This window comes from Lissotriton helveticus, chromosome 9 (assembly GCF_964261635.1).
Source record: "Lissotriton helveticus chromosome 9, aLisHel1.1, whole genome shotgun sequence".
NCBI lineage: Eukaryota > Metazoa > Chordata > Amphibia > Caudata > Salamandridae > Lissotriton > Lissotriton helveticus.
The window spans coordinates 938,728,522-938,754,723 of NC_136070.1; the positions used below are offsets into that span (position 1 = coordinate 938,728,522).

A 26,202-nucleotide genomic window follows, 5' to 3' on the forward strand; every position below is an offset into this window, starting at 1 on the left:
CCTTCTTGCTAATTTCCTTACTCCCAAACACAACACAACTCAACACCAGCTTGACACTTAGGGTATGTAGGAGGTACAGACCTTCACAATGACTCATAGATTCAATGACGTCTCACTGATGACTTTCAGCAACCCCTAGATAAGTTGCAGAACTCTTCAAGGTTAGCATTAAAGAATAAGATCTACCTCACTACTTCATTACACAAGTATGGCAACCAAGGGAATTTGTATCTAGAATATGAAAATCAGGGTTACACAATGTAATTATTTTGCATGCAAGCTTGTGGAGTGTCTCTGTTTATTTCTGTTCAGGCCGTGATCTTTTTGAGGTTACAAATGACCTTCCAATAGGGAATAGTAAGACCCTTCTGCCAATGACGTTTTGGAGTGCTTGGAGCCAGCAGGCATTGCTAGCCCACCCCTCCTGAAAATCCACTGGACCAGACCAGCATTTTAGACAAGCATGAAGTCAGCGTCAGAATCTGGTAGCAGACTATAGACCTGAGTATTTGCACCCAGTGAAGTAGGAGTGGCATGGAAGGATTTTTACAAGTTGGTAAGCCTAGATCAAAGACATAGCATGGCTGCAGAAATTTGCTGATTACATTCCTATGACCTGCATGTACAACCTGAAACAACGTAACAAAAGTTCTCTTGTGTGAGAAAATAACAACATTAAATCTTCTAAAGAGAAAGTACTACCTCTACCCCTGGAGAGAAAGCATCTGCGCCAGATCTCTGTTCATTATGTTAACGGAGCTGTTGTGAATTGTTCTCCTCCTGGCAATGCACAGAATAGTTCAGTCAGCCTCTTACCTCTATGAATGTTTTGTACAACAGGTGAGGTTTAATTTTCCCCAGGGTGCCCAAGAAAGGTAAAGGGGTGGGTCCGGGTGGCAGTCGTTGTCTCTTCTGATGGGTTTTCCAGGAAGTGAGAAGAAGACCCCCCAAAAAGATGCAGAAACACAAGGCCATCATGGAAGCTAAGTCCATTGTTTACTTCTTGGGTTATGGGCTGGCACCTATAAGAGATGAATGATCAAGAGGATTAGAGTGGAACCCCAATGTCTTTATCCCTTGAACAGACCATAACACCATCCAACATTTATACCTCTCTCACAGTGTTCCAACACAGTCCATCCTCACATCAAGTGCTATCCACAATTGCACAGAAAGCATGAATTCTTTAATTCAGTGTATTTTAGTAACATTGCCAGGTGCCAAAACTATAGGGCAGAACCAGGAGTATGCTTATCCTTTTTAATGAGCTTGTCATAAGTTTATAAAACCAGGCAAACAAAAAAAGAAAACAGTCACAAACTCTACGATATCATATTAAAACATCAAATAAAAAGTTTGACATAAAACCAATATCTGGTTCACACACTTCACATATTCACTGCCTATAAGAGTAATGTTGAACTTGTAATTGAGTGAAGCTATGTGAATCCTCTAGCTACACTTTGGGGTTGATTCCGATCCGGTAAAATCCCAGTCCGTACGAATCGTATCCGGAGCCGTTTCCGTACGACTCGTACACACACCGTACGACTCGGCGAGTACGATCCAGACCGGGTGATCGGGACGCAATTCGTACGGTCCACGTCAGGTAAGGGCGATTCGTACGGAAAAGCGCACAATCACATACACACCGTACGGCGCGTACCCCCCATGATCGCAGGGGTACGCGCCGTACCCCTGCGATCATGGGGCGTACGTGCCGTACACCCAGCGTACATGGGGTACGTGCCGTACACCCACCGTACATGGGGTACGGTGCCTACCCCATGTACGCTGGGTGTACGGCACGTACGCCCCATGATCGCAGGGGTACGGCGCGTACCCCTGCGATCATGGGGGGTACGTGCCGTACCCGGGGGGGGCGTTCCGTACCTGTTTCGGCGCGAACTGTGCGTTTACGACTGTTTTCAGCTCCCGTAGGAAAAGGGTCATACGGTGCGTACCCGATACGAATCGTACTTGCTGGGTCGTAAAAACCAGCCGCGAACCGTAGTGATGTCGCGTACAGCGGGTTCCGAGTGAGACTCGTACGGAGATTTGAGTCGTACGGAGTCCTGTACGACTCGTACGGAGTTCGGCACCTAGTAAGGATCGTACTTCATCGTACGTACGGGACGTCTACGGGTACGATTCGTACGGGGAAAAAACGCACCGTACGACGATTCGGAGCGCATTTTACCGGATCGGAATCGACCCCCTTGTGTCTACCACCAGCGACCATTAACAACAAACTACCTTCGCGAAAAGATATGGCGAAAAAGTTGAACTATAAACACATCTAATCTCAGGCATTTACATGTCCGGTGCTAATCAATCCAGCGTATTCCCTTTTATTGCACCTCTCACAGGGCCCAGGGTAGTTCAGATACACCAGGGTAAAGCATCTGACTTTAACCTGTTAACTGTGCTGCTTGCACTGTTTATCACCACCACAGAAGAACAGAGTTGAAGACATCTCGATTCTTCCCATTCTCCTGGCAGTTTCAGGGGTGGTTATGGGAGGCACGGAGAGAATCCCTCTATCCCAAAAAATTGTACCCCTTATTTTATCCTGTTGAGACTTGTTGGGATATCAAAGGAAGAGAAACTAGCAGAAAATGTGTAAGACTTTGCCAGGGCAAGAACGGGCCAAAAAACAACAGGGTAGGGTAGATGAGCCTCTCTTCCTTACATGTCAGTGCTCAGGGTCACTTAATCTTCCTGCAGGATGAAGAAAAATAGAACTATGAAGGAGTGGAAGAATCCCCTAGGAAACACATCACTGGCACCACTTCTTGATGTCACACAGTGTGTGCAGGGTGGTCCCTACAGCATTGACTTTGTTGGCAATCCTTTCCCACATTTGATTTTTTTCTAACAAGTGGGGTCTGTTGGACCATGGTTCCAAACAAATGTGGTTCTTCTCTAATTATCTACTTTACCATGACTGACAACTCATTGTCTGTGGATGTAGGCATTTTTTCTGTGACATGGTGTATGATGTGCAAATATGAGGCAAGTGTAGGGAGGAAGGTGCTGGTAGAGGTGTCTAAGGTGTGTCAGGTGTGTGGGTTGAAAGTCTTGGTGTGTGTTGAAGTAGGTGGGTGTGATGGTGTGTGGTGTGCTAACTTGCCTCTAATAACAGCTGTGGTGTATGGCCCTTCAATGCTGTTGTTTTGCAATGGGTGATGGTCAGGGAAGGGGTTGGTTTTATACTTGGGTGTGTCCACATGTGAATTGACCGTCAGGTGTATCTTTCTATGATGACCAGGGCTTTCATTGCTTTTTAAAAACTTGGGGGTGTATCATTGGGGCTTGTCAGATGTAATTGAGGGCAACAGAGGGAACCGCCCCCATTGAAGGCCTGGCTATGATGTTGCATTAGACCTCCAGTCATCTTGCCTTAGCGCAACCGCAACGGTTGTAATGCAATGTTCGTTATGCCAGCTCCGCCATCTCATCCTAATTTGCCATGCGGTCATACCGCAGCTGAATCAGCCTTTGTGGTGCATTACACAGCTTTTCCATTCACCGCAATCAGATTTTCTGCATTACTGATCATGGAGGGCGGTGTTTTGTGAAATCCGACCGCCGGATCGGAATTTACATGCATTGCCTCGTAATATGACCGCCAGAATTGCGGCGGAACTTGAAGGTGTTTTTTTTTTTTTAGCATTGCGGTCAGAGGGCTTTTCCGTCTGCCATCATAATGATCCCCAAAGTCCCCTACAAGACTATTTCGAGGATACCTGGGTGGGAAGGCTACAAAGATCTGGACATAGAAGACAACCACAATTCCACGGTGGAATGTGTACAACAGTGCACTAAACAAGGAAGCAAAAACTAATAATGCAGAGGAAGGATGGCATAATGCCTGCCTAGCCACAATGGGAAGAACCCAACCTACCTTACATAAATTACTAGAATGGATCCAAATAGAACAAAGCTACCAACAATTAGGACTAGAGCAATCTCTTACACAACTATGTCCCAAACTAACAAAACAAACTAAAACAATGTACGAACATCTACAATTCAAAGTAAGGCTCTACCCAAACACTAAAGGACTAGATTACTTAGAATGCATCGCAAAATCCATACACTAAAAAACTTCCACACATCCATAAAAAGCACCAATTTCTAAATTACATTTCTAAAAAAACCTTCAAGTTATTTTTAAGATATAACATATAAATATAATGTCAAATGATATATTCATTAAAAAAATATTTGCCGGATTAGTTTGGGCCGTGTCTCCTCTTGAATCGCCCTTACGACTTTTGTTCGGTGGTGCCCTGTTTGCCTGCGGCCATTTTCACCAGGTCGCGAGGGTCCCTCTGGGGCTCATCTTCCACCATGACTGCCAGGGGAGATGCAGAGAGAAGGAAGACCAAGACGCCCCTTCGTGGGGGTCCGGTCCAGTCTAACATTATGGACCGATATACCCAATCTAAACCGTCCCCTAGCGCTGTCGGCCACACCCCGGGTGAGGCAGGGGACCCTCCGGCCTCTCCGGCTGATTTATCCCTGCAGGACGTCATGGGCGCCATCTCCAACATGAAGGAGACTATCGGCCAACAATACGAAGCTCTGGCTCACAAAATAGACACAGTGGCCATTGATGTGAACCTGATTCGAGCCGATCTGTCCAAGACCAACGAGAAGGTGAAGTCGTTGGATCTCAAGACGACGAGTCTCACGACTGACGTGTCGGAGCTCCAGACAGAGCTTGGCAATCTTAGATTGGCTAACGATCTTATGTCCCATCGTCTGGAGGATTTTGAGAACAGGGCGAGACGCTGTAATGTTCGTCTCATAGGTGTTCCGGAAAATCCTGAGGCCCACTCTGTCGATCTCCTTGTCGAGGACCTGGTCCAGAACTACCTTGCTCCGTCTGGCTTGAGCAAGTTCTTCGCGGAGGAACGTGCCCATCGTGTTCCGGGTGGAAAGTTTAAACCTGGTGCCTCGCCGAGGCCCATCGTAGCCAAGCTTTTCCATTACAGGGATCGGGACGCTATCCTGCAGGCATCGAGGGTGAAAGGCCCGGTGGCCTTTGAGAATGCTACTGTGAATTTCTACCCGGACTTCACCCAGCTGGTTCAGAGACAAAGAATGGGCTTCCGCGGAGTTAAAAGACGCCTTCGAGACTTGGGACTGAAATACGCCATGCTTTTTCCCACTAGGCTGCATGTGGAGTACGAGGAGCGGACATTCTTCTTCAATCGACCTGAAAACGTGAGTGACTGGGTGGACTCCTTGCCGGATCGGACCGACCGGACTGATCGCACTGAGCACCCTGGTGGCGCTGAGGGTGGTTTGTCTTGATGTGAGCTGCACATCGGCCCCTGAGCTCCATATACAGGATATTGTTCGCTGGGTTCCGTAACTGTGTCTATGATGTTTTCCTGATGTTCCTTGCGGGGTGGCGGGTGGGATGGGGGCCCTTTCCTCCTCCGGGGTCTTTTTGTAGAATGGGGGTGTTGGGGCGACAGGCACACTGCATTTTGGGGTGGCTTTCTAGTCTACTGCAGGGGTGCAGGGAGGGGGGAGTTTGTAATGGGTGTGTGTGGGAGGGTGGGTGGGGTGTTTGTGGTTGTGTTCCTTTTTTCTCAAGGCGACGTATTGTTTGTATTTTCGTTTCCAATGTCCTGCTCTTTGTGGGGTGGCTCTTGCGTTACTTGTTGGGATGGGGGGTAGTGGGTTGAGGTTCATATCTTGGAATGTCAATGGCTTGGGGGATCGTATCAAGCGTGGGGTGGTGTTGCGATATCTGCGACGATTGTCTCCTGACGTGGTGTTTTTGCAAGAGACGCATCTGGTGGGTAACACTTGTCACGCTATGAATAGGTGGGGCTATTGTCTTGTTGCACACTGTGGGTTTACTACTGGTTCCAGAGGGGTTGGTATCCTGATCCGGTCCTCCCTCCCCCTCGAGATTGATAATGTACTTCTTGATGACAGGGGGCGCTACGCCGCCCTCACGGGTAGATATGAGGGTAGGACCCTTTCACTGCTTACTGTTTATGTCCCCCCGGGCCTTCAGACCTCCACCTTTTCAGATGTTGGCCGTGTGTTGCTGGAGCTCCCTGACTGTGTCCTTCTCATGGGTGGTGATTTTAACTCTGTGTTCTCGGGCCTGGTGGACCGTCACCCCCCCAGAGATACTCCTCCGTCCCAGTCATGGCTTGGTGGTTTCTTGGATACCTTTGCCCTGGTGGACTGTTGGAAACTTATGCATCCCACCCAGCGCCAATACACCTTTCACTCCGGGGCGCATGGGAGTCTGTGTCGACTTGACTATTTCCTCATGGCCGCTGTTCAGACTTCCTTGGTCCAGGAGATTAGACACTTGGCCCGGGGCATTTCGGACCACTCTCCGCTTTGGCTCTGTTTTGACATGGGGGTGGACGCTATGGGGCGGGTTGCCCCTATCAATCCTTGGTACTTGCGTGCTCCTAAGACTCGTAGCCAGTTGATTAAATCTCTAGACCGCTACTTCCTGGAAAACGAGGGGTCTGTTTCCTCCTCAGTGTCCCTTTGGGAGGCCTTCAAGACTGTTATCCGGGGGCAGGCCCTGTCCCTTATCGCTGAAACTCAGAAAGCCAGGAATCGGGAGGTGGTGGGTCTGGAGGCTGAAATACTAGATCTGGAGGCCGAATTGGACTTGGGTGTTACCCGTGAGAGACTCCATGCCCTTGGTCTGAAACAGCTTGACTATAAGTCCCTTGTCACAGATGCTGCCAAGACGATGTACAGGGAACAGCAGGGCAGGCTCTATGATGTTGGGGATAAGGCCGTAAAATTGATTGCCTGGCTAGACAAGAAGAGCGAACTGGGTTGTCCCTGTGGTCCAGAATTCGGATGGTGTGAGTGTGACTGACCCTGTTGAGATTGTGGAATGTTTTGCGGGTTATTTCCGTACTGTCTACTCCCCAGTGTCTGAAAGGGATGAAGACGACTCCCACTTCCTGTTACGTGACATTGAGCTGCCCCGCCTCTCTGAGGTAGAGCGGGTCTGTATGGAGGCCCCGTTCTCCACTGACGAGATTGCGACTGCAATTCGATCTCTCCGTTCGGGCAAGGCTATGGGCCCGAACGGCCTGCCTATCGAGCTGTATAAACTGCGACCGGATAAGGTCGCGCCTTATCTCCGCGATATGTTCAGGGAATCGCGTGATCTAGGCGCCCTCCCTCACGATCAGCGCCTGGCCACGATTGTGGTCATTCCCAAGGAGGGTAAGCCTCGGGATCTTTGCGCGTCCTACAGGCCCATCTCCCTGCTGAACGCTGAGCCTAAGGTTCTTGCCAAGGTTCTTGCCACTCGTCTTCTTACAGTGATCGGTGACCTGATTCATCCGGACCAATCCGGATTCATCCCGCACCGAAATACTGCCCTCAACCTGCGATGCCTGCATGCGGTCCTCGCGAGGGCGGGGCCTCTTTCGGAGCCGGCCATCTTGGCCTCGCTGGACGCCTCGATGGCCTTTGACACGGTAGAGTGGCCCTATCTCTGGGCGGCTCTCGCGAAGTTTGGTTTTGGCCCGGAATTTGTCGGGTGGGTGAAATTGTTATATACGAATCCTCTGGCCCAGGTGGTGGTTAAGGGTCGAGAGTCTTAACCCTTTGTCCTCGGTAGGGGTACTAGACAGGGGTGTCCGCTGTCCCCCTTGCTTTTTGCTCTCGCACTGGAGCCGCTCGCTGCGTGGCTCCGGTGGGAACCCTCCATCAGGGGTATTCGGTGGTCCCCCGATTTCGAGGATCGTGTCTCGCTGTATGCCGACGAAATTCTTCTGTACCTTACATACCCGTGCAAATCTTTAAGTGTCCTTTTCGATGTCCTCACCTCATTTGGCAAGAACTCTGGCTTGGTGATAAACTGGGCGAAGTCCTGTGTATATGTCATTTCTGGCGGCCTGCCTACACTTCCGCGTAGATTTCCCATCCAGATTTCTCAGTTGGGCTTCAAATACTTGGGGATTTTTATTACCCTAGAACCGGTGGCCCGCTATGAACGGAATCTTCTACCCCCTCTCCGTAGATTGCGGTTGGACGTGGCTCGGTGGCGTAGATTGCCTTTGTCACCGCTTGGCAGGGCCGCTCTCTTTAAAATGATGTCTCTACCCCGGTTTCTTTATGCACTCCAGAATTCTTTTGACATTATCCCTGCTAGCTACTTTCGGGAGGTGGAGGGTCTGCAGAGACGACTCGTTTGGGACGGGCGTGCACACATCGCCCTCGCGAAACTCACTATTCCCTGGTATGACGGGGCATGGCACTTCCGGATATCAGACGGTATTACTGGGCCTCCCAGTTGTCCGCGATTAACCATGCAATGCACTCACCCGGCCCGAATCCTGCTTTTGAGAAGGATAAGTACCAGTTGCCGGGTGGGGATTATAATAGAGTACTCAATTCCAGGGCGGCTGGGCGGAACCTTACGGGACCTACCAAGATTGCTGTGAGTGTGTGGCGGGCGGCAAATGTGAACATGGGCTGGGATGAACGAGTGACGCTGGCGACCCCACTCTACGCGTCTGAAAGATTGGGATGTCTCTGGACGACAAAAGGGTTTGAGAGGTGGGATATGATTGGTATCAGTAGAGTGGGTGACCTCTGGGTGAAAGGTGCGGTGAAGTCCTTTGAGGTGCTTCAGAATGAGTATGAACTGAGTGAAAGGGAGTTTTTTAGATATGCGCAGGTCCGTCACGCCCTGACGTCTGTCCTCGTTTCCGGCACCACTGTTCCTGAATCCTCTCCCCTTGAGGACCGCATACTAGACGGTCATCTACCCGATAGTACGATTTCTTTAATCTATAAGAAATTGATCAATAGTCGGCGGATCTCCTCGTCCGTCTTCGAGAGGTCTGGACCGGAGACAGGCTGGAGTTGGACGACGAAGACTGGCAATCAGCGTTGTCTTCTCCGAAAGAGGTCGCCATTCCTGCCCGTCTCCGCCTTGTCCAGCTTAAGATCTTACATCGAGTGTACGTTACTGGCCCTCGTTTGGTTGCAATGGGATTTTCCTCGGATGGGATGTGCAGGCGTGGGTGTGGTTTGAGTGCTACATTCCTCCATATCATCTGGGAATGTCAAGAGGTGGCTGCATATTGGAAGAGGGTGCATGCGGTGATGGCGGATGTCACTGGGGTCACCCTGCTGCCTCAGGCTCGGAGATGTTTGTTGAATGTGTGGGAGCCTAACGATTACACCGTGGCCCAGGCTCGGTGGGCGGCCCTCGGGTACATGATTGCGAAACGGGATATTGCGCAGCTATGGGGCTCCCAACTGCCCCCTACTGTATCAGTGTGGAAGGAGAACATGGACTGGTCTATGTTTAGAGAGAAGACAGTGTATTCGGCTAGGGACAGACCGAGGGCATGGACGAGGATCTGGAGTCAATGGAACGCCTATCGCGGGAACATCTGTACGCCCCCGCTTGCGGAATACCCTGATGTTCCCCTGTCCCCTTGAGTTGGCATTCCCGAACGAACGTACTCCTTATCTGGGTTTTTCTTGACCTCCCCACTGTTTCCCCCCCCACCCTGACTTGCTCCATTGCTTGCTAATTTGTTTTTCTTACATATGAGTTCCCCCCCATTAGGGCTCGACTTTGTTCATTATGCCTTCCGCCTTGAAGATTGTGTGTTCGTTTTCCTAAAAATTAGAAAAATGTGTTATCCTGCTCGTATCCTCTGTGCCGTGACTTGGATCCGGTTCTGCCTGGCCTTTTGGTACTACACCGCCTTTTCCTGCTGTTTCTATGCTATGCCTCATGCTTTAGCGGCCGGCCCGAGCGGTTGTAGGCCCATACTTGTACTTATATTTTTCACTGCACAATAAAAACTTTTTATAAAAAATAAAAAATAAAAATATTTGCCACAGCAATAATAGTTTACATCTTAAATATATAAAAAATATAGATATGATCTAACATAACAACAAAATATATAACAATCCTACCTATATAGAAAACAAATATATACAGATCATCAAAATCCTGCACACTAACAAATGTATAACTAGTATTACCCACCCACTAAATAATGTAAAACTACTTACATTTTCATAGCTGAAGAATGTTATCCACAAAGCAAAGAAAACCCCCCCCACAAAAATAGAAAAATGCAACTGTCCAAACCAAAAACCTCAGACAGAATATCTGTAGCGTATAACCATAACAGAAACAAAAAATTGATTAAAAAAGAAAATGCTCCATGAAAACTCGAAAAATAAAGGGAATGTAAAATAATATGACTCTACATATAAGTAACACTTTAAACAAAACTATAACATTAAACTTATGACGCACTGACTGAACCTCAAATAAAACAATCTACCAAGTTCAACACACAAAAACAACCAAAAACACAATGTACAAACCCTGAACAGTACCTAACTACCTTCACCCTAGCCTTAAATTACCTTAAAAAAGTAATGAAATAAACGTACCTTAACCGATGCGACGCAGCTTCCAACCGCGAGCTTCTTCCTTCCGAAATGACCCAAAAACAACACCAATAGACTATACGAGTTACTAAATAAAATGGCAGCCTAATTGAAATAAAAATTTGACTATTCCCCTTTGAACTCAATGTAAAATAAAAATCTAAAACAAAAACGTTATAAATAAATAATGATGTTCACAAATCTGAGAACATTTTTTATTATGTGTTCCAAATTGTACAATATATAGTAATAAATATTACAACATGTATAGGGGCTGATTACGATCTTGTTAGGAAGGGATCCTAACGTGATCTGTAACAAGCAAATCCGATTATGAGCCGCTGTTTCCGTCTGAATTGCCCTTGTTCCAAACAACCAAGTATGATGCGAAGATCGCGTAAGCGTCGACCAATTCGTCCGAACCCGATCCTGTCCGTACAACTCGTTCGTAACCAAATCGTACAGTGCAATGGAGCCGGATTCCGAACAAGCGAGTACAATGCACGATTCGGACAGCAGCATCGAATCAGTCTCAGTGAGAGGAAACGGTTGTCGGAATTGGACTTTGGGGGGCCGTAGCAGGCCCCCTTCACTCAGGGCCCTCCAAATCGGTTATGGGGAGGGTGCCCATGATTCCCCCGATCTAAGCATGCACAGGGTGGTGGGCATCTTACGAGATCAGAATCAGGCCCTTAATATTTATTACTATACATTAAAAAATATTTAATGTATTTTTCTTTAAAAAATGTGTCATTTACTGTTCATATAAATATAAAAAAATGTATATTATTTTCAAAAATGTTTTACTTTCACCCAATGCTTTACTAACTACGGGGGTGATTATGATGGCGGTGAACCCGCCCCCGGCAGCCTTCCAGAGGTGGATTCACCGCCATCGTGCAGCCAATTACCACCGCCAGATCAGGATGCCGGGTGGTATGCCTAGCGGGCGGGAAGCCCATCTGCCACTTGTCCGATACAGGCAATCATTACTATTGCTTGTTGGACCCACCCCACATCCACAAAATGGTGTGGAAAAGTGGGTCTGCTATCTTGCCATTCACTCCACCATTTTGCGCTTCACTCTACCATGTTGTGCTTTAACCTTCATGGCTGATTTTCTTTCTGTATCACAAACACTCTGGAGCTCCACCTTTTGACCTGTTGCATTCCTGCACGGACACTCTGTTCATGCTTTGGCCTGCCACTAACTGACCAGCCCATGCTCAACCAGTCGGACATGGAGTTTCCCAGATGTTTATCGTCCTCACCCTGCAGGCGTCCTTCAACAGGCCTAATCTGACTTTTCTCTGTTTGCTGTGTAATCATACCTCTCACCTTTGCCCTGCAGTAGTCCAAACGACAAATATTTATGGGCTCAATTGTAATAAACATGCCTTTCACCTACACCCTGTGGGGTCCTCACCGTTACCTGTGCTTATCAGCTTAACCTTTGTTTGGCATGTAATCATGCTATGTCCTGCAGTACCATCTAAATCAGATTGACCTCTGTGTACTATGTAATTATAATGTTTTACCCATATCCTGCGAAAAACCCCAAAGGCTACTCACCTGCTGATTCGCCAGATTTACTATTTGTTTAGGAATGCAATAAAAGACTAGTAATACAGCTCCCTTACATGCCTGGGGCAGGATAAAGAGTATATAACACGTGAAGTAAGACCATTCTAACAGACTGCCTCCTCAGACAGCTATGGGTGTCTGCTGTTGAGGCACCTCTCCATCTCATGAGATTATAATAAATATCCTTTCTCTCTGGCTCCAGCGTTGGTCTCAGTTTGTATTCCGGACCCCAGTGGACTATAGGGTGACCCTGCCACCTTTGGTGGTCTGCCAAAAGACCCCCAAATCCACAATGGTGGTGTGCCACCAGATTTGGATGCTGCATCCCTGCCAGCCTGTCTATGGTGGTTCAACTGCCATTGAAAGGCTGGTGGGGATGTACTTTGGGGGACTGTTGAAGGCCCCCCTTGTGCAGGGGCATGTTAATTTTGCACTTGGGGGTACCTATGGTGTCTCTTACAGTTCTTTGCAGCAGGTGGCATGCACCGCGTGGTGCCTGCCGAATAGTGCAGGGAAATGCACAACACGCATTTTTACCATGGTGGCGGTTGATGCAGCCAGCAGTACCGCCGGAATGGTAAACATGCACAATGCGACAGCCACAGTGGCGATTGCATTGTAATTTCATGTGTGGAACCGCTGCCATATAGGCGGGTGATCCCAATTCCCAGGACGATGGTCTGTCCGCCATCATAATCACCCCCATGTGGTGTGTATTCCTCTCATATATTAAATAATATTATAAAAATTATAATATTATTTAATATCAAACATATTATAAAAGATATATATATATATAGCACAAAAATGTAAAAACAAATATTAAATAATAATATACACTTTACATAAGTATTTAATATATATTAAACAATATGAACAATTGTACAAAATAAAAATGAAATTAATATATGTATGCAAAATATCCAATTAATATTATGACATTTGATAAAAATGTATATGTTTCCACACTTTTCCATTATATAAAATAAAAATGTGAAATATGAACTATGTGTCAAAATGTTATAGATTTTGTTAAAAAATTATGCTGGAAACTAAACCTATATACTTTACTATTCAAACTCCAAAACACATCAACTCAGTGAAGGTGCAAACATACACAATTTACTATTCCCACTCCAAACCACACATCATTCAAATAAACTCTAAAACAATTTTTACCTGTATTCATTTTTTATAAATCTATAAACAGAAAACAATTTTTTTATTTTTATTTAACTACAAATCTAAATAAAAAAAAGATTAAAATAAAAACATTTTAACAACGAAAAATAATGCACATTTTTCTACTAAATGTCCATTTTAAATTATACCAAAATATTGTTTAAAAATAAAACCAACAATACAACCTAAAAAAATCTAATATATATAACAAAAATTCTTAAATAAACTAAACATCATAAAAAATGATTTTATTATTTACAATTTTATATGTAATTTAAAAAATAAACTATAAATAACAAACATCGCCATAACAATAAAAAAACATAAAAAACACTGTACCCTAAAAACTGACATTAAGTAAATATACATATTTTTATAAAAAAATAAATTATATTGGTTATCCTAAAATTGTATACAACACTCCCAACCACAATAAACACAGCATCCCATAATAAACATCTTTTTAATATAAATATTTTTAAAGGTTTTTTTACAATTTTAAATTAACAATTTTAAAACACTCCCCACCCTTATCCCCTATAAATACTACATCCCACTCCTAAAAAAATTCTAATTTTTTAAATTTTCTAAATTTTTGCAAAATGTTATATAAATATTGTAAAACCCTCCCCACCCGTATCCCCTATAAACCCAACATCCCATTCCCACAAACATTTTGTATATTTTTTTAATTTAAAAAAATGTAAAACATATTTTAAAACAATCCTTATGTACTATAAACCCAACGTCCCGCTCCTAAAAAATAATTTTACAATTAAATAAAATGCAATTTAAAGTAAATGCAAAGCATATTTTAAAACACTCCCCACCCTTATCCCCTATTAGCTCAACATCCCACTCCTAAAAAAAATAGTTATCATTTTTTTATTTTTTAGAAAATTTAGAACATATTTTAAACCACTCCCCACCCTTATCCCCTAAAACCCCAACATCCTGCTCCTAAAACCAATAATTAACAACAACAAAAAATACTGTTGAAAAAATAAACACATTTAAGCATATTACGTTAAAAAATGATATTTTATAACAAAGCCATTTTCTACATCGATATTTTTGACATCGATAGTTAATACAACACCTAAATTTGATATTATTGACCTCAATATTACATACCATGATATTTTGTAAAAACGATATTTAAAACACGGTATTTATGTACAACAATATTTTTTATTCGATATTCTGTCTAAATACCATAATTTTCCATGCCCAGTGCAAAAATCGGGAAATAGTGAACACAATGTGTTCTTTCTTCTGTCACTCTTTAAGATCCTTAACACTTCCCAATATATTTAGGCCGATTCCGATTTGGGTCGGAAAGCACTCCGACCGAGCCGGATCCGGGGTGTTTTCTGACCGGTCCGGACTCCTGCAGTCTGACCGAGCGAGTATGATGCGGCCGTATGCTGTCAGACGCTGTTCGGTCGGACTCCCATAGAAGTCAATGGGAGCCGGTCGTACGATGCGTACATGGGCCCTACAGTGGGTACGCGTCGGAGCCTTCCGCACCGTACATGCCTGTGTGTGGGAGACCCATGAGTCTCCCCCTGAGCCCAAGTTGTAAGGCAGCGGGTAACAGGGGGGCCGACGCAGACGCCTGTAGTCCAACTCCGGGAGCTATTGCGAGCCGGACACTCCGACTCGATCCGGTTGTCCGAATCGAGCATCGTACTAGCTCGGTCGTGAAATGTCTCCATTGCATGCCACGGTTTTGCTTGTGACTGAGTCATACGGAGCGGTTCGGACCCGAAAACCATTTGGACGGAGATTTAGCGCTTATTCGCATCGTACTTCGACATCCGGACCCGTGTACGACTCGGACGGAAATTAAGCTTTGGATCGTATCCGCTAATGCCGAACCCGATTCTGGTGTCCTACTGACCGAGAGCGGAATCGGCCCCAATGTATCATACCCATGATCTTACACAGTGTAATAATCCTTTTCTTGCAAGGTATTGTGTTATTACTAGGGCACAAAAAGAGAAAATGCGCCTCCGTCTCTGTATATTGAGGACAGAGGAGATAAGAATTTGGAAGGCATCCTGTTTTGTTCAACTTTGATGTCAATGATCTTAACTGTAGTACTCAACATCTGAATTTCACATATAGGCACTTAGTGGGTCATTACAATGGCAGACGGAAAAGCCTCTGACTGCCGTGCTTCCGGGAAAAAAACGCCCGCATGTTCCGCGGCAAATCTGGCGGTCTCATTACGGTGCTATGAATGTAAAATCTGACCGCGGCAGTTGGATTTCACAAAAAACGTCCGCCATGTCCAGAAATCCAGAAAATCCAACCTCGGTGGATGGAAAAGCTGTGTAAAGCATTCAAAAGGCCAATTCACCTGAGGTTTGACCAAACGTGAAATTATGATGAGATGGCGGAGCAGGCGCAACAATCATTGCGCTACGACCGCTGCGGTCACGCTAAAAGATGAATGGCAGTCGAATACAACTTCACAACCCGGCCTCCAAGTGTGCCTGTTCTCTCTGCTGCCCTAAAGCACATCTGACACGCCCCAATGATACACCCCCAAGGTATTAAAAACCAATGAAATACCTGGTCAACATGAAAAATACACCTGACAGGCATATCTCATTTTGACCCACCCACATAGCAGAGTATAAATCCTAACCGTTCCCTGACCATCATCCTTTGCACAATTACAGCATTGAAGAGCCAGGCACCACAGGTGTTAGGAGAGGCAAATTATCATACAGTACACCATTTTTTATTTTTTTATTTATTTAATGCGATTTTCTATAGCGCAAACTTTACCCGAAGGTGTCAGAGCGCTTTACATAAGAACCAGTTGCAAAACATAAGGACTTAGAATTACATGCGTTACATAAAAGATACAAACAGAAACAATTGCAAATGTACAAGATGTAAAGTCACACAAGGAGGAGATACAAACAGAAAGAAAAATTGCAAATGTACAAGTAGTAAAGTCACTCAAGGAAGAGATACGAATAGATATACTCTAAGAGTCACATAGGAATGGTAGATAGTACAAAGGTCTACTGCATATACTAGTGATTAGAGTTATCTCTATATACATAGGGAAGGGATACGAGTGGATATACTCTAAGAGTCACATAGGAATGGTAGAGAGTACAAAGGTCTACTGCATATACTAGTGATTAGAGTTATCTCTATATACATAGGGAAGGGATACGAGTGGATATACTCTAAGAGCACATAGGAATGGTAGAGAGTACAAAGATCTACTGCATATACTAGTGATTAGAGTTATCTCTATATACATAGGGAAGGGATACGAGTGGATATACTCTAAGAGTCACATAGGAATGGTAGAGAGTACAAAGGTCTACTGCATATACTAGTGATTAGAGTTATCTCTATATACATAGGGAAGGGATACGAGTGGATATACTCTAAGAGTCACATAGGAATGGTAGAGAGTACAAAGGTCTACTGCATATACTAGTGATTAGAGTTATCTCTATATACATAGGGAAGGGATACGAGTGGATATACTCTTAAAAGTCACATAGGAATGGTAGAGAGTACAAAGGTCTACTGCATATACTAGTGATTAGAGTTATCTCTATATACATAGGGAAGAGATATGAGTGGATATACTCTAAGAGTCACACAGGAATGGTAGAGAGTACAAAGGTCTACTGCATATACTAGTGATTAGAGTTATCTCTATATACATAGGGAAGGGATACGAGTGGATATACTCTTAAGAGTCACATAGGAATGGTAGAGAGTACAAAGGACTACTGCATATACTAGTGATTAGAGGTATCTCTATATACATATATATATACACATAGTAGATTTTCTCAGGGGGAAAAAAAACAGAAAAGCAGAGTTCCATTAAGTGGGGTCGGAGGAGGGATGCAGTCACAGCACCAAGGGAGGGTGGGAGGGATACAAGGGTATTGTATTGTATTGTATTGTAATTGCATTTATATAGCGCTTACTACCCCTGACGAGGCATCAAAGCACTTTTTCGGCGGGTAGCACGCTACTCCGGGACCCACAGAGGATTAGTGTTGAATTAGTATAGTGAAAGGAACATTTGAGGATCATCAAGGGGGAAACGAGGGAAAAGGGTAAAAGACGAGGGAATGGACAAGATGTTGGGTCGGGGTCCAGAGAAAAGCGGGTGAGAGCAGCAGCAAAATGGCGGCCAGGACAAAAGCAAAAGTAAAGAAGTCCATGAGAATCCATGGCGGGAAGGAGACCATCTCCAAAAATGGCTGGATGCACAAAAGTCAGCAAAGTCAAGAGTCCAATGAAGAACCCAGAGAGCCCTCTGGTTCGGGGTCCTTGTGAGAGCAGTGCTTGCACCTGGTGGTGGAGGGAGTCTGCAGGAGTTGGGTGCCGGGTGATATGTGGTGAGTGTGTGCGCTGTAGCACTGGATTGCCCGCATGGTACTCACGAGCAGCAGGGGCGGCTTGACTCTCCTCCTTGCCCGGCGGCCGGTGCCGCAGTCACCTCCGTTTCCGCCCGGGGCCGCCCAGACCTTCATCCTTCGATGGACCACGGCAGGCGCCTCCTGCAGCGAGAGGCCCCCGGCCCGGGGGAGAGGCGTCTGAACGGGAGGTAATGCCCGGCGGTGGGGCCCTCGGGGTCCCTTCTTGTGATGTCTGCTGTGTTGGAAAATAAAGCAGGACGTTGCTGGGGAGGTGCTGCGAGGGCAGACGGTGTGGCTGTGGGAAGGGCCCGGGATCCACACGGGGCAGCGGGTCATTGTTGTTGGCGTTAGCAGCCCCAGCGGCACCCCTGCCGGCCGTGGGCTCTGACTTGCTGCCACGGAGGCTCAGGTGGGCCCCGGGGGCGGCATCATGGGGGGCTGAGGTCTGCGGGCGCCGGTTTGAATCACCCGCTCCTCTCGTGGCGCCGGCCAGGGGAATCCTTTCCCCGAATTTTGCTCCTCACCCGCAGTGCAGATGCTGAACCAGGGTCCATCACACCTACCTACATCAACACACACCAACACTTCCAACGCACACCGTACACATCTCCACCAGCACTTTTCTCCCTGCGATTGTCTCTTATTTGCACAGCATACACCATGTCACAGAAAAAATGCCTAAATTCACAGACAATGAGTTGTCAGTGATAGTAGATGAGAAAATTAGAGTAGTACCACATTTTTTTGAAAGCATGGTCCAACAGACACTACTTGTTAGAAAAAATCAAATCTATGAAAGGCTTGTCAACAAAGTGAATGCAGTAGGGACCACACTGCGTGACATAGAAAGAGGTGGCATGACCTCAAGACCAGGGTGAAATACTGTGCCAACGGGAACCATGAGGCGGCTCAGAGAACTAGCGGTGGCCCTCCCATTCCACCACTATCATTCACTGAATGGAGACTGGTAAGTACCAACAAATGTATCCCATCACACTGCCATATACTGTCTTGCACAACCATAGAGCTACTCTTACAAGACCAAAATGCACCTATGTACAACACACTCTTTCCAACAGATCTCACATATTTAACATTTCCTTCCTCTGATTCACCTCAAAGGTAGGTAGCCATATTTCATGGGGACATGGGTACAGGTAGCCTGCACTACAACTCCCACCAGGTTCCCTTGCCTCACAGCTGAGCAGCATGGAACATTCCCCCACCCTAGAGCCATCTATTACCGATTCACTTCCTCTGTTCCACCTCACAGGGAGGTAGCTTTCTCACCTGGAGGGGGACAGGTAGCCAGCACTACAACTCTCACCAGGTCCCCTAGCCCCACAGCTGAGCAGGAAGGAACACTCTCCCACCCCAGAGCCATGTGTTACCTATTCACTTCCTCGGTTCCATCTCACAGGAACGTAGCCTTCTCACCAGGGAGGAGGGGGTTAGGACAGGTAGCCAGCACTACAACTCCCACCAGGCCTCTTGCCCCACAGCTGAGCAGGATTGAAAACTCCCCCAACCCAGAGCCATGTGTAACCTATTCACTTCCTCTGTTCCACCTCACATGGAGGTAGCCTTCTCACCGGGGAGGGGAGGTAGGGACAGTAAGCCACCACTACAACTCCCACCAGGGACCCTTGCCCCACAGCTAAGCAGGATGGAACACTCCCCCACCCCAGAGCCATGTGTTAACTATTCACTTCTTCTGCTCCACCTCACAGGGAGGTAGCCTTCTCATCAGGGAGTGGGGTGGGGTCAGGCAGCCAGCACTACAACTCCCACCAGGTCCCCTTGCCTCACAGCTGAGCAGGAAGGAACACTCTCCCACCCCAGAGCCATGTGTTACCTATTCACTTCCTCGGTTCCATCTCACAGGAACGTAGCCTTCTCACCAGGGAGGAGGGGGTTAGGACAGGTAGCCAGCACTACAACTCCCACCAGGCCCCTTGCCCCACAGCTGAGCAGGATTGAAAACTCCCCCAACCCAGAGCCATGTGTAACCTATTCACTTCCTCTGTTCCACCTCACATGGAGGTAGCCTTCTCACCAGGGAGGGGAGGTAGGGACAGTAAGCCACCACTACAACTCCCACCAGGGACCCTTGCCCCACAGCTAAGCAGGATGGAACACTCCCCCACCCCAGAGCCATGTGTTAACTATTCACTTCCTCTGCTCCACCTCACAGGGAGGTAGCCTTCTCATCAGGGATGGGGGTGGGGTCAGGCAGCCAGTACTACAACTCCCACCAGGCCCCCCTGCCCCACAGCTGAGCAGGACGGAGCATTCCCCAACCAAAAGCCAAGCGGCAACCATTTCATTGCTCTGCTTCACCCTACATGTAGGTAACCATCGCATGCTCTCTTGCATCACCCCTGAACAGGATGGAACACTCCCCAATCCCAGAGCCATGTGGCAGCTATTTCATTGCTCTGCTTTACCTTACAAGTAGATAGTCATCTCATGCTCTCTTGCATCACCCCTAAACATGATGGAACACTCGCCCATCCCAGAGCCATGTGGCAGCCATGTCATTGCTCTGCTTCACCTTACAGTTAGGTAGCCATCTCATGCTCTATTGAATCATCCCTGACAGGATGGTACAATTCCCCACGCAAAAGCCATGTGGCAGACATCTCCCTCCACAGTGCCTCCTAACAGGTAGGTAGTTAGCTCACTAGGGAGGGAATTGTTGGGACCTGACAATAACACCACAACTCCCACAAGGTCCTCTGGCCTCCCTCCCAAACAGTATGGGGCACCCTCACCACCCCAGAGCCATGTGGCAGCAATCTCCCTCCACAGTGCCTCCTAACAGGTAGGCAGTCAGCTCATGCACCCTGTCCTCCTTCTCAAACTGCATGGAACCATATGACCATCACATCCCTCACTTGTTAGCCAATTCTGTACAGCTCCATATGTCACATCCGGTGCACATACAGCTAAACCCACGTATATGTCACATAAATCACACTTTGTAAAATAAAGTCCATGCTAATAAATGCTGTTCCCAATCACGCAATGCACAAAATGCAATGTGTAAGCCCCATTGTTTCAAAGCATGAAGGCTCATATGAAGACAACACATGCATGGACACTCAGTCAAATGAACCAACCCACATGATGTCAAAGCAAAATGACCAACAGAATTTAGGAAGTGTTAGCTGAAACAGATTGTCAGAAAAGTCTACAATATCCCAGCCTAAACTAAAGTGGATGAGCACCAAGTTGGTAGATGATGACATGTCCTTGTAAGCACACTATCTGTACATGTCAAATAGTGGTATTTACATGTTGCACTGCCAATAAGTAATGTATATACCTCTACATCATGTCATAATGCCGATAAACTTTTACCAATACCAAGTGATTGCAATGTAAAAAGTTGGGATTTTCAGCTAAAACATCCAAAACAGGGTCACCAAAGTTGTGGAGTGTACTTAACATGCTGACAATCTAACCTCTGTTCAACAGGAGATTTGCAATCAACAGCTGGCAAGACCACCACCAATCAGCAGAGCCAGTCTACCCCCCCCCCCACCCCCCCGGGACTTGACCTCTCAGATGCAGATTCTCTCCGTTTCTCGGATGAGGAGCACCAACCTGGCCCCTCAGGACTGCAAGGATGCACTCCGTCTCAGGGCCTCATTGTTCCCCATCACCACAACTCTCGACACAGCAGCAACAACAACTACGCTGACCCCTGCTACAATGTCCTGTGCAGCAACCACCTCCACCATCACTACTGCTGCCTGCATAACTGTCCCTGGATCAGTGGTTACCAACACCACCACCTACTCTGAGGATACCGGGGACAGTGTGCGGGTCCGTGGACAGTCAACGCCACAGGTCCGCGTCAGCAGGGCAGGTGGGAGAGCAACTGGGGGACAATCACAGGAGGACACAGACTGAAGCCCTGACCATGTCGCAAGAGTCCTTGGTGAGTACCAACAGAACCAGGGATTGATAGGGCCAGGTTGTAGAGGAACTGTGTGAGCTCTGCCTGCTGGAGAGGTCAACGGACACCCAAATGGGACAACTTCTGGATCTTATGGGCCAGCTTGAGGGTGTTCTGAGGGACATACATGCTGCTCAAATAACGGCTCCCGCCCTCCAGTGGCCAGCCTGCTGATTCTCCCACCACCTCAGTTGCGGCCACAGGGAGGGGTGAGCTGCAAGACAATGACTCCTCAGACACCTGTGAGCCTGTAGCAGAGGCCCAACCTGCCAAACATAAGAGGGGACGTCTGAAAAACACCACAGGAGGATCACTTGGCAAAGCATCAAGCCAAGGTAGGTCGCTGAGCCAGCTATGATGTCATCAATGTTGCACTGAACATTGACTTTGTTGAAAATCAGATCCCACATTGCCATGTTGATGGCACGAGTTTGTTGGTTTTTCACAGCAAGTACAATGTAAACTCGGATTCCAATGTACCACAAGCCTTGATTGTGACTATCCAATGGTAGGGTGGAGGATCCTAGAATGACACAAGAAGATGAAATTGAGTTGTCATATGATGGCATAACAGCAACACACCACTAGTCAACACTGTACAAGAATATTTCCATATAACACTGACCAACACCATCAACATAGACATGAGGTAAGTGTAAACAAAAGCACAGAGCCACACACATTAGCCCTTAACAGTGGGCAAACAACAGCCAGCATCACAACACATCATCAATGCTTCGGCACTAACAGCAACACAGTCAATAGTAACCTACACTCAAGGGAAGTAGTAGGTGATGGGCTGTTGACGCAGGTCAAGACCTTCCTCCTCACCATTATCATCGTCACTGGGCATGTGTTTGTTTTCACAGCTGGGGGCACGTGCTGATCATCATCGTCCAGAATCAGGGGATCTCTTTGCGCAAGTCCAGGTTGTGGAGCATGCAGCATGCGACTATGATCTGACACACTGTTTGCGTAGAGTAGAGTAGAGCACCACCACTCTTGTCCAGACACCGAAATCTAGCCTTCAGAAGTCCAAAAGCTAGCTCCACCACACAACGTGTCCTCCCATGGGCATCATTGAAGCAGACTTTCCCGGCTTCCTTGGATTCCTCAGTGGGCTCAGCAACCAAGGCCGGTTGGATACGCTGAGTCACCTAGTTGTGAGAAACACAGACCAACAATGTAATAGAACTAGTTGAGGAGACCAGCATGTCACACATACACCATACCACTTGACAAAGCTCACTCACCAACAAGCCACGCCCACCCTAGATGCAGATTTTCCATCAATTGTGGGGTGATGCTGTTACGCAGTATGTAGGAGTCATGTGCAGAACCCGGAAATTTGGCAAACACATGGGAGAAAATCAGATCCGCTTGGCATACCACTTGCACATTTATTGAATGGCAATGCTTTCTGTTAAGGTAGCTGTGTTCACATGCCTGAGGTGGAACAAGGCCAATGTGGGTGCAGTCAGTGGCTTCAACAACAGTAGGTATGTGACCAAGGTCATAAAATTCCCCCTTCACATCTGACAATTCAGGTCTCATTGGAAAGTGAATGGAGCTGTTCTTGTAGGTCATCAATGCATTAGGACATCACGCAACACCTTGCTGAACATAGGTTGAGACATCCCACCTGCGATGGCCATTGTGTACTGAAAGGAGCCAGTGGCAAAGAAATACAGGGCAGCCATCACCTTTACTGTTGGTGTCAAAGCTGTTGGATATGCTCTGTGAGGCCTCAAACGGGACTCCAACTGAGCACATAGCTCTTGAAGGGTAAGGCGATCCAGACTGAATTTCTTAATGATGTTGGCATCCCCCATTGTCACCAGGTCTGGAAAAGGCTGGTACACAGATGGTCTTCTCCTACATATTGTGGCAGGGGACACATGTGAAAATTAGTTACAGATGAGATGTGGGTAACAGCTTACATAATGACTGATACAACCACAACATTGACAGGACAGTTAAAACTGCGTAATGCACAATTGACATGCATAGACACCTTGATCTCCTATAGTCATTCATGTAGCCAGGGTGTACATACTAACTACTGTCAAATCTAAATCAGATTATGTGTATGGCATATGGTACACTGCTACATCATGTGTTCCCAGCCCTGTGGGTAGCTGACAAGGCACATGTGGCCAACAGCATCAAGGCAGAGTTGCATGTAGCTGCTGTGACTGCACAATCTCAACCTTGAGTCACACTAAGCACAAGATCATTACAAATTGAGCCCAGTGAGTGTAAGCTGGACAACTATCCATATAAATACAGCACTGTACAAACATGTATGCAAATTACGTGGTCAGTCCATCGTGACTGTGGGAGGAGTTTACGTTAAACCCATTTTCATGTTCACAAAAATGATTGGCAATTCAACATGCAATTTGTATATATACCCACATGGATGAAAATGACATGCGAATATGGATAAACCAAAGCATTTAATCACATGTGTACTGCTATGACGTGTGGGCAGACTTAAGATAATTGTCATACTCTCCTATCCCTTTACAAGGAGCTGAAATTGGGTTTTGCTAAATGTATTGGGATCAGTGATGCAATTCGCAAAGCAAGAATGCTAATACACAATGTGTTTACATGCACAGTAGGCATGCTCACCCACTGCGGTCACAGGCATTGCCACAATTGAATGATGCAGGATTGCGGTAGAGACATCCTGACCCCCGCGGTGTGAAACCGCCTGTGAGAATGACATTGCAGCCAATGGGAATAGTCATCGCGGTAGTGTCTTTCAGTTTTGAACGTCGCAGTAAGCATGCTCCGCCTTGGCCACAATTGAATGATGCAAACCAGGTGGACCAATTGCATCAGCAGTGTACCACTAGAACAACCCTAGGGGCCTATAAATGTCTGTGAAATAGTCATACCTGTCACTGGCATACAGACACCGCTGCCTGCCATTCATCACCACCAACTGCTGCTGTACCTCAACTCTGGACCCAGTCATGGCTCGTACTGAGAACATCAGGGTCCGTTCCTTCACCACAGAGGAGCTGGGGGGCATATTATCAAGAATGGGCGTTAGATTATCGCCGCTTTTATCGGCAGGAAACTGCCGATAAAGCGGCGATAATGGGCTTGATAATATGCTCTATGAATTCCAATCGAAGCCCATGTTAGATGTCTTTACATCTAACATGGGCTTCGATTGGAATTCATAGAGCATATTATCAGGCCCATTACCGCGGCTTTATAGGCAGTTTCCTGCCGATAAAAGCGGCGATAATGTAACGCCCATTCTTGATAATATGCCCCTGGATGTCCTGGTGGACGAGGTCCTTGGCCAGTATGGGTGGCTATATGGTGCTCTAGCGGTAGTGGTAAGTGAATGTGTAAATTGTTTGAGTGCTCCGAATGCTCACATTATGTAACTGTACAATAGTATGTGCCTCTGAGTGCAAGCCAATGTTAAAGCATTCAGATTTTCCAATCAGCATGGGCCATCCATGACACACAAGTTTTTGCACTTGAGTATGTGGGGAGAATGGCACCATAGACACTGGTCCGGCTCCATTAAAGCCATCACACATGTTGTACTCAGAATGGTAATTTAAATGTGTGAGACACTGCCTAGCAGAATGACTTCACGTCAATGGGGTGTATAGCCTTATTCCCCCAGATACCTGACTGCATGCAATGATGATATAGACATAACATGGTTAACAGTAGTACAGTTACACTGCTGACCTGAGGAAAATACTCTGTACACACATTACGTGTGATATGTCATGTAATAGGTCATTAAGTGTACATATGATCATTAGTAAAATGCTACCTGTCGATTGGGCAGAGGGTACTGATTAATGTGTGTACTGCTTTGACAGTGACCCTATAGAGATGTGCCCAGTCTGTACATGAGAACAATGCCTATCTCTGTCTAGATTCGTGGCAACTCACCTCTCACACATCTGCTAAATGTAAAGTGGACATATTATCCTTCCTTTGGTGCCATCATGTGTAGTCTCACAAATGTATGCACTGTGTCATCATTCTTGTTGTACATGCATGTGATTCTTGTGATGGACCACTATTTTTTTCAGTGACAAGCCCTCACGCCTGTCAAGAAAATGCACACTGTATCGAGGCCCCATCACTAAAATGACTTAAAATGTCATATGTGTAGTCCACCCTCCTATTTATGAAGCAGCAATTAGAGGTCTGAGGAGTACACAAGACAGACCTAAACATGACCTACATGTGACAAGAGTGGAAGAATGTACAATCAGGTACCTAATTGTGACCTCCATGACACGTGTAGCTATGCAATGGTCCTGAACATTAAGGGGTGTGTAGTGTAAGACACAGTGAGTCTGACCACTACACATCATTAACAGTGTATCGTCTGTCATGCTCACTCACATAGTACATCACAGATGAGGCTCAGTTTCACCTTGATTTCTGTGCTGGCACTCTGCATGTGTATGAGATGGGCAGGTACTCGGTGCATCATCATAGATGTTTACATTGGAAACATAAAGCTTGCTTCGAGTGCACTATGTGACATGCTCTATGGCCTCTGCTGTCCATTGATGTATGTGTGTGGTAGGTGTATACATGCTCCTGGACTGGCAC

General features: G+C 46.5%; 1 protein-coding gene across 1 annotated transcript in view; it reads right to left on the reverse strand.

Annotated features, from left to right (window-relative positions):
* LOC144782041 (cytochrome P450 2G1-like) overlaps positions 1-26,202 on the reverse strand; it is a 519,896-nt gene that overhangs the window by 446,863 nt on the left and 46,831 nt on the right. The window contains exon 2 of the mRNA XM_078661170.1: positions 817-1,022. Within this exon, the coding sequence (XP_078517296.1) occupies positions 817-993 (177 nt within the window). The 5' untranslated portion in view covers positions 994-1,022. The remainder of the gene's footprint in view (positions 1-816; positions 1,023-26,202) is intronic.